The sequence below is a fragment of the Saccostrea cucullata genome, unplaced genomic scaffold (genome assembly GCF_032062105.1).
Source record: "Saccostrea cucullata isolate Sc308-1 unplaced genomic scaffold, CSIRO_AGI_Scuc_v1 ctg16490, whole genome shotgun sequence".
In the NCBI taxonomy this organism is placed as follows: Eukaryota; Metazoa; Mollusca; class Bivalvia; order Ostreida; family Ostreidae; genus Saccostrea; species Saccostrea cuccullata.
This window is the reverse complement of record NW_026940977.1, coordinates 1-9655: the sequence shown is the minus strand read 5'-3', so window position 1 is coordinate 9655 and position 9655 is coordinate 1. Positions and strand designations below refer to the sequence as shown.

General features: G+C 31.7%; 1 protein-coding gene across 1 annotated transcript; it reads left to right on the top strand.

Moving 5' to 3' along the window:
- Positions 1-448: 448 nt before the first annotated feature.
- LOC134256753 (uncharacterized) lies at positions 449-2568 on the top strand (the record flags this gene model as incomplete). Its single annotated transcript, XM_062739425.1, has 3 exons — positions 449-509; positions 926-1196; positions 1436-2568. Coding segments are annotated over exons 1-3 (1465 nt in total), but the record flags the coding sequence as incomplete, so codon positions are not given.
- Positions 2569-9655: the final 7087 nt, after the last annotated feature.

Genomic DNA, 9655 nt, shown 5'->3' with positions numbered 1-9655 from the left:
TTTGTACTTTAATTACAATTGAAAAAAAAAATACTAGAGGTAAGGGGCATAACTGAGGCTATAATTGTAAATTTTGGATGACATCTTAGTGCATTTTTCTTCCTAAACACTTAAAGCTAAATAATTTGTCTTTTGTGAAATTTATAGATGAAGTAGTTAAACATTTAAATACCCAGAAAATATTGTGATATATTTTCTAAAGTATAAGTTGAATTTCATATTTTAGGAGATTTGGAAATTACACAATATACAATTGAACTTGGCTATCTTGAATACCGATATGATTTTTAAACAGCTCAGGTATTGCAATCATTTTGAGGTTAATGGCCATGGACTGAATGTATTATTAAAATCGGGTATCTCTAAAACCATTTATTTAACAGAATTTTTTTGGAATCCACAGGTTGTTGACATCCTTAAGAAAGTGTATAATACATTTACTCAAGAAATGAGGGAGGGAAAAGTGAAAAACATATCTAATCCTCTGAGGAGATTATCAACTGCCACAGGTATTTAGAAGTGATTTACAGTAAAGCACATCTTTAACAATATGCCAGAAACATAAAATTCTGCTTTGTTACAAGTGTAATTCATTATATCTAGTAAGTGTTCAATACTTTTTAAAGTCAAGAATGAATATAATTTTGTTTTAAGCATGTATTAACAAGTGTGTTTAGCTATGTCATATATAAATCATATTACAAAAAAATGTTTTGATGAGCAAATTGCAATTTTGTTAAAGGGGGGAGGGGGTCATTAGATCAATTTATAAGTTTTTTTTATAATGATGATAAACTGTTAATTAGCTTGATGGATACATCGGCTATATTCATATTCAAATACTTTTGCTCTAGAAAAAATTTTACATAATATTTGCAATCCATCCTCTTACATATGAGGTACATGAATGTTTTACATAATTTAGGAATATCAGAAAGAAATCTTAAGACATGGATTTTGCCGGATGCAGTAGACGAGGTGGTTGAGGATCTGCAAGTTCCTCCTGTAGACAAGAAGATCCACTCCAATAAGGGGCTCGATGACTTCGATGAGGACCTGGTAAAAAGGACCATCCATGAGATGCAGCTGAGGGGCGAGTATGTTTCTCTCCGTCGACTGTCAGGTGTGTTGGTAGAAAGGGGAATCAGGATCACCAAGTCATCTCTGGCAAGACTCGTGAAGAAACTTGGATTCAGGTAAAGTACTCTAGAAGCAAACAATTGGTTTAAATAAAAATTATCCATAATACGTGATACATGTACTACAATTTTATCATTAAATTTATATACAAATCAATTTTATCAAAAAATTTATATACAAATCAATTTATCTTAGAACAAAAACAAATCAATTCGTGTTACAGAGACATTTGCATGCAATAAAAAGAGAATTTTAAAATCTTTTATTTCTAAAAATGTTATTCTCTTTTTTTCAGATTCTACAAATCTGGTTCAGATCGGAGGTTTATTGGTGAGCGTAATGACATCGTCAGTATGCGCCATACTTACCTGAGGTCCATCCGAAACTTTAGAGAGGCGGGTCGTCCTATTGTGTACTTGGATGAGACTTGGCTGAACACCAATCATGTAGCGAGGGGAGATTGGGTGGACTGTCCTAGGACTTCTACCTCTGCCTTTGAGTCACACCGTGAAGGTCATGGGCGCTTCGTCCCACCTGGGAAGGGGTCTCGTCTGATAATCGTGGATGCTGGTTCTTCGGCTGTAGGCATGATCCCGGGATCAAGCCTAGTTTTTGAGTCGAAAACTGGCACTCAGGATTATCATGATGAGATGAACTCAGGAAACTTCACGAGGTGGTTCACTGAGCAGTTGCTCCCTAATCTACCAGGTAATTCAGTCATCGTGATGGATAATGCTTCCTATCACAGTCATCTGGATCCTGAGTCTAAGTGTCCGACATCGTCGGCGCGAAAGGCCGAGATCCAGTCTTGGCTTGATAGAAAGGGTATCCATTACACCCCGGCAATGATCAAGGCTGAATTACTCACATTGGTGAAGCAGCATAAGCCTCGTCCGAAGTATGTGATTGACGATTTGGCTTCACAGGCAGGTCACACAGTTTTGCGTCTACCTCCTTATCACTGTGAGCTAAATCCCATCGAGCTGGTCTGGGCTGAATTGAAAAGCTTCGTCGCCAGGAGCAACGCCACGTTTAAGAAAGACAAAGTGATGGAGCTATTCAATCAAGCAAGATCAGCTTATGATGTGGAGAAGTGGAGGAGGGTTGAGAGCCACGTGATAAATGAGGTAGAGACAAAACTGTGGAAACTTGACGGAGTTCAGGATGACGAGGTCGCTCCGGTGATCATTGACTTGACGGACTCCGAGGACAGTGACAGTGACTTAGACTCAGATTTTGGTGATGACGAAAGTGACGCTGACTCTGACGTTTCCATGAACTCCGCCGAGGAATCTGATGATGAAGTCACTTGTTGCATATGTGGTGACTATAATGCTCCTGGACGGTCACGAAAGATTGCGTGGGTGGAGTGTGAGTTGTGTAAGAGGTGGAGTCACCGCATATGCACCAAGCCCTCTCTAAAGTCAGGTAAGTGCCTCCGATGTTGGAACAGTTTGTACGGACTGAATCCGCTTTCTTCATGAGTCTTCCTCTGATGATTGGTGAACTGTTCCTCTTTAAAGGTAAAAGAAAGATTATTAATCATTGATGCATGTATCAACTGGTGATTAAAATATATGTTATGATATTTTGAAATACTTAAAGATGTATTTGAGATTAGTAAGCCTTTGCAATAAACCATGATTCAATGAAATTTTTACTCTAAAATGTAAATTTATTGATGCAAGGCAAGAGATAATTTAATATACGATTAGATGAAGGACAAGAAAATTACTTATTTAAATTTGAATACGTTGTATTCATTACTTGATAAAGCTGCAAACAAACTTCTTCAACCAGTCTTCATCACTGTCAAATCTGTGTCAGAAAATATTCAAATTTAAAATTAAAATGTTTTTAAGACAATATTTGCTTTTAATGAATAATACAGCATAAAAATGTACCTATATTGATTATTTTGAAACTACATGTATAGATATATCTAAAAGGCCAAACTGAAAATTAGAAAGTCCAAATAAGTGAAATATAATGTTAATATTTTATTCTTTACATATTATAAGCCCATGTCTGTCTCTGTTTGTCCCGCCCTGCATGTTTTTTTTTTCAGCACACCAGAAGTTTTATGTTTAAATAGAATATTTCTACTATTTGTAGTTTTGTCTGGGACAAAAAATTTTATAATGTGAATATATAGATATTAAGTGAAAATTGGATTGAAACTTGTCTATTTCCAAGGGCAATAACTTTTGTGAATAGGTCAATCACTGTAAAACTGTAACTACTGGTAGGTTAAATATTAGCTCATTATCTACAAACATAAGAGAAAAAGAGACATATATAAAAGCACAATAGTAAACACAATCTGCTGTATTCATTTCTTTGTGGCTATGGCAAAAAAGTCCTTTTTATTTCATGTTATCTAGTTTAGAGATATGGTAAACAGTTTAATTAATATAAATTAACTGGTAAATCTATGATACATGCATTGTTAAATGATTAATTATCTTTCAAAAGGTGGGACTGTGTGTAACTAATCTTTATATGCCCCCCCCCCTTCATTGCTGCTGTCTGTCGGTCGGTCTGTCAGTCCACCAAGCTTCTGTTCATTATCTTCACAACTGTTGTAGTTACTGAAATGATCTAAATTTGGTATACAGATTTATCATAAGAATATCTAAGTCAAGTTCTGTTTTGGGTACTACATGTATCACTGAAAGTAATGAATATAATTCTTGGTTTGAACTCCTGTTTGCAGATCCATGCAAACTTAAATCTACACTTTATGAGAATGCTTGTATGTGAATTACAATATTTGTCCCCTTGCTGTTTCAAAAATGATTTCAAACTTATTTTTTAAATATACAGACTTGTAATAAATTTCATTCTCATTTTCTTATTGAGTTAATGAACTGCAAAAGGAGAAAAGGACATAGGTAAAGAAATTATTATATTTCATAGTATGTGTATGCTTTAACTCTACCTTTGGGTATGGAATTGAAAAGTATATTACATGATTAGTTACACACAATGCCCCCTACCGAACCAACAAACCTGACTTTAGATGAGTGAAGCTGCCTCCCCTCCTCTGTATCTCCTGCATGTTAACTTTTCACAGGCCAGCATTTAGTCTCAGTTCCTTATTGTGGTCCACTTCTCCTCTACAATTGGGACTTGCATGATAAATATATTTTTCATTTCTTGTTATCATTATTATACTTTGTAAAATTCAATCAACTGTTAAAAAAATATTGTACAAGTTTCAGTGGTTTAAATTCATTGGTAATTTTAATATTGAAACATTTCTTTATTCAAGCATAAATATATAGATAATTCCTGTTGTACTTGGATAAAATCTGATTTGATATATGCTGTTATCTAACTTATATACATATAATCAATTGCAAGGAAAGTTATACAAATCTATACAATTTCATTGGTTTTAATTAATTCACCAATGTACAGTAAAACTGGTACTAATTCTAAATACAATTTATTTAACTGAAAAGATATAAAATTTCTACTGTAGTTTCATTTCTGCATCATAAATTTACTGTGATAATTAAGTGTGTTGTGATATATTTATCATGTTTTTGTTAAATTGTATATATTAATTTCAAGCATATATATTATGCATCATAAATTTACTGTGATAGAATGTGTTGTGATATATTTATTATGTTATTGTTAAACTGTATATAATGTACAAGTACTTATTTCAAAAATATGAACTGTTAAATTGTTTATATTTATTTAAAGCATATGAATTTATAATAAATATAAAAACTGTACTGTTGTAATTAATTAATTAGATTTATATATTTTTCCTGTCTTTAATGTATTCATTCTATACACTAGCTGTGATAAAAATTTTGCAGTTTTCTCCTGCAATCTACATCTACATGTATTTTCAATCTTTTTCTTCTTTGTGATAAGTACTTGGCTGTTTAACAATTTTTTTTTTCACTTATCTACTCATAATAATTCACTGCAATTAATCTATTCTTTCATTTTATATGAAAACAGCAGTATTCTTACATTTAAATTGTAATTGCTATTCAATGAAATTGTTTAAGTGAAATGTTTGAAATGTAAGATGTTTTCACACAGAGATGTAATTGTTATTTACATATGCAATGCATTTTTATTCAAAATTCTTATGAAGTTTTCTGTATATGACTGTCTGTTTGCATTATGGTTTTATCGTGTAATACTTAAGGTTCTTTCAACCAAACATTGAATGTGTACAAAGGTGGTGTGAAATGCACTGCAACAAAGTAACATTTTGTAGTCTAGCATAATTAGCAGTAATTTACTGCAATATGTGAAAATAATTGTTACAAATCTAGACTACAATAGCAAAATGTGGTGAAGCATATACATATACCTACATAGGGCCAAGAATATGATAACAAAGGTTTGCAATATTCAGTACACATTTCATTGTTGGTTTACATGATAATGGAGTCACTGGCACGACAGAGATGTCTGTAAACTTCCGTCTTTGTGACATAGCCAAATGTTTACATACAGTCCAAGTAAGCAATTCATTTTTTTTTTTTAAATATCTTATTTCTATGTTTGATTTACCAGTATAGCAATTAGTTTCTATGTGCAAAATATTTAAAGAGAATTTCAATGCTAGGCTGATTAACTCGTTAACTTAAGTCCTGAGTTTTTTTTATAATGTATTCTTAAATCATTATCATGATTTTTGTATTTAAAAAAAATTGGCAATTCACAATATTAACTTTATTGCAAAGTAAAAAATAATTATTTATTATAAATACATAAATAGACATTTAAATAATTAGCTGAAACTGTTTATAAACTACATATAATGTATGTACTATGTTTTCTTAATTGTAAAATAAATTATTAACTGTTATTCCATACCATGTTTTGTTTTGTTTTTTATTATTGAAATCCTTAGACAATGTGCTATGCATAACTCAGTAATGTGGTGTCCAGTGATTGACATGTTACAGGGGCTGACAAGTAATTGATAAAATTTCAAGGCACCTGTCCCAGGGAAAGAACATGGTTAAAATTCACTAGCATTTTTTGCTTGTTCTACCAAAAATTTGTCATCCCCTGTGCTACAAAAACCATTTATGGCTGTCAATTTTTATTAGCAAAGAATCATCAAAATTCACTAGTATTGGGTATCTCTTTCAAGCAAAAACCATGGAAAAGTTTAAACCTGAGACATAGCTATGAGCCCATGACCAAGTGTTTTATGTATCAGACCAATAAATTATTACTGCCAGGCCATCTTTAAAATAATGTTTGTTTGCCCCCCCCCCCCTACCCCCCACTGAATCAAGGTAAAATTATTGGTCCGATGGATAGGTGAGAAAAAAAAAAATTTTCCATAGAATTTCAACAAATTTGTTGGTGGGATAAAGGGAATAAAAAGAAGAAAAAAGTAAATGCCCTGAAATTTGAAAAAAAAAGTTTTGAGTTGGACCATTTTTAGTCAGTTGGTCGAGAGGGGGCAACTAAACAATTTTTTAAGATGGCCTCATATCAGTCATATGTCATATTATAAAACATGTAAAAGACAATAACAGCATGGAAATATTAACAGATGAATTATTATTACAATTGAGTACCGTGCATACTGGCCTATAAGTTGGTTGCATTTTATAAGCTAGCTTATAAATGAGTCCGATTGACCCTAAAAGATACCATTGGCAACCTATAAATCAGACTAAGAATTTTGGACCAAAGTTTAACTCCCCCCCCCCCAAAAAAAAACTTAGAGGCGAGTATATACAGTATATCTGATGAAATTTTGAATGGTCTGTAACATTTATGTGTCGATCTACATGTTCCAAACTTTTCTATATGGAAAAAGGATTTCCTGACATATACATATATATAAATGCAATAGCTATAATATAGAGAATTTCTGTCTCACCCCTTTGAGGTTGTAACATATGATCAGCTGGTGACCATATTTGTTTAGTTTCATACCATGATATGGAAATGAAAATATATCCCTCATCAAAAGCTACAAATCTTAACATTTAAAGTTAAACTCAATATATAGTATACACATTTATGAGTATACTGGAGGCTACAGAATTTAGTAATGAAGGTCTCCAGGGTGTTGATACTACACATAAATGTAAAAATAAAAATGCACTTTGGATCTCTTGCTTAATTTTTTTGTTACATGACTGCCAAATGTATGTACATGAAATATTATAAATTGAAAATGAAAGTAGAAATACAATTTTAAAAATTTAGTCACTGTGTTAATCAGCTGTTATTTCCATTTGGTATCATTTCACCTAATTGTTTAACCATCTTCTTCTTCCATTATAATCATAGATATACCCCTTTTACATTTTTCACACATTGGCTTACATACAGACCGTTATAGCACTAACGGTTTACCATGAGCCCTAAGCAGATAGCTGAATCAATGTCAGCATGTCACGCGTAATGAAATAAATATAAATATATTCTGAGCATTTGTAGACACTTCTTTCTTGTGTGTATATAAGCTAGTAAAACAACAACAGCTACAAAAAAATACCATAGATTAAATAAACAACTTACCGTCTTACGTTTTTAAACACTGGCGAGCTTGCATCATCATGTCAACATCCATTATCACAAGTTGTACTTCGTTAGATTCGGACTATTTTCTCGCAGTTTATTATTAAATTTTGTAAATGCTGTTAAAATTTATTTTATTTCGAAGTAAAAGTTATTTTATCAATAAAAGCAATTTAAATGAATTCCTTTAATTTTTAAAGATTTTTTGTAAATTTATTTTGGAAAGGACGACTACTCCCTTCGAAAACTGGTTCCCGGCCCCGTATTCTAGACGCTAATGGACGAGTTTACCATGTTAAATCCCCGTAGACTTTGAATTTGCCGCCGTGTGTTTACACTGGTTGACCTCGAGGGTTCGGATAAACGGAGGAAGGTTGGAAAAAAAATGATCTATCAATCGGAACTGGGTTGAAGGTAAGTTTTAACAAACTTTTCTTTATACATTTTCTATGAAGGTCATCTTTGTATTTATATTATTACTGTGTTAACAACTAAAGTGATATTCTCAGTTGTTATTTCTAATATTTCTATGAATCTTTAATCACAGTGACCAAAAGAAGGATATGGAGATAATCAATCAATTCATATTATGCCAATGAATCTTTTGTCTCAAATCTTTTTTAATGAAATATACAGAATCTTTTGCCTTATTTGTCACTCATATTTTTACATTCTGGTGCAACAGTGGCCCAATGAAAGTGGGAAAAACTCAGTCTGAGCATCTCTGTAAATCTATAAACATGTGTGCCCCCCCCTTTTTTTAAAACCTTCATGTATATACATGTATGTATTTTATTTAGTCAGTGATTTCAAACATCAACATGTAAAATATATATTGAGTACTTTAAAAGTGAATATGCATGATTTTTACACCCTGAATATTCTGACATACTAATGGTGACATCAGTTAAAAGAGTAATTAGTTATGTAAAATTCAGTTTATATGAATGTAAATGGGGTATTTATTCTCAGTTCATGTAAGGTATAATTTGCATGTAACCCAGAGTGTATTTAATATTACTACGATGGGTCATTCTGTGATTGAATTTAAATCAGAAAAAATGTTTACTAAATTTTGGTAAAATACATATGGTATCTTTTACATTTCTGTCGTGTTTGTCCGTCAATTGTTGCTTTACTTCCTTTGTAAAATGAGGTTAATTTGTGTATCACTGAATATTGTATGCTTTTTTTCAGGATCAGCTAAGATGTTGTTTCACTGGATTATTTAATTGGGCATATAATTGGATAATTCTGGTAAGTTTGTCTTTGTTTTGTTTACATTTCCTATGAAGGTCATCTTTGCATTTAACCATGATTATATGGTTTAATTTAATTACTGTGTAATTCTTATGTGATCTAATATCTCTAACATTCATATAAGCACAGTCTTATTTTGTCTAAGATATACTAAGGAAACTTCATATTGTTAATAAGTCCTTTTGCATAAATTATGATATAATGTCATAATTCATTATGTCTGTTACCCTTGGAATTCAGACTTACTAAATTGTGATCTATAAGGAATGTAATAAAAGAAAAAGTAAGAATCTACAAAAGGTTTATCCTTGTTTTTAATTCTAAATATGTGGTATATATGGCATACATATATTTTCATTTTCACTTTTGTTTCTTGGTAATGAGCTTTTCAAAAAATGTAGGACTACATGTTGTATATGCTAATATCTTTTTGTATGCTGTACTGACAGGTATTAAACAAAATTGAATATGCTGTTAAGAGAAAGTCTGTTAGTGTCTAAAAATTACACTGATAATCATTTTGTATTTGTGATATTAATACAGTAACTGTGCTTCTTTTGTTATCTAAAGATAACATGATGAACTATTTTCATGAACTTTTTAGCACTGTATTTAAACATGCAATGTTTCATGCAGTTCCTTGTCATATTAACAAAATGATTATATTTTCTATACAGTCCTCAACCTGGAAGATATGTTTTGTTCCTAACCATCTATAATCCATTCT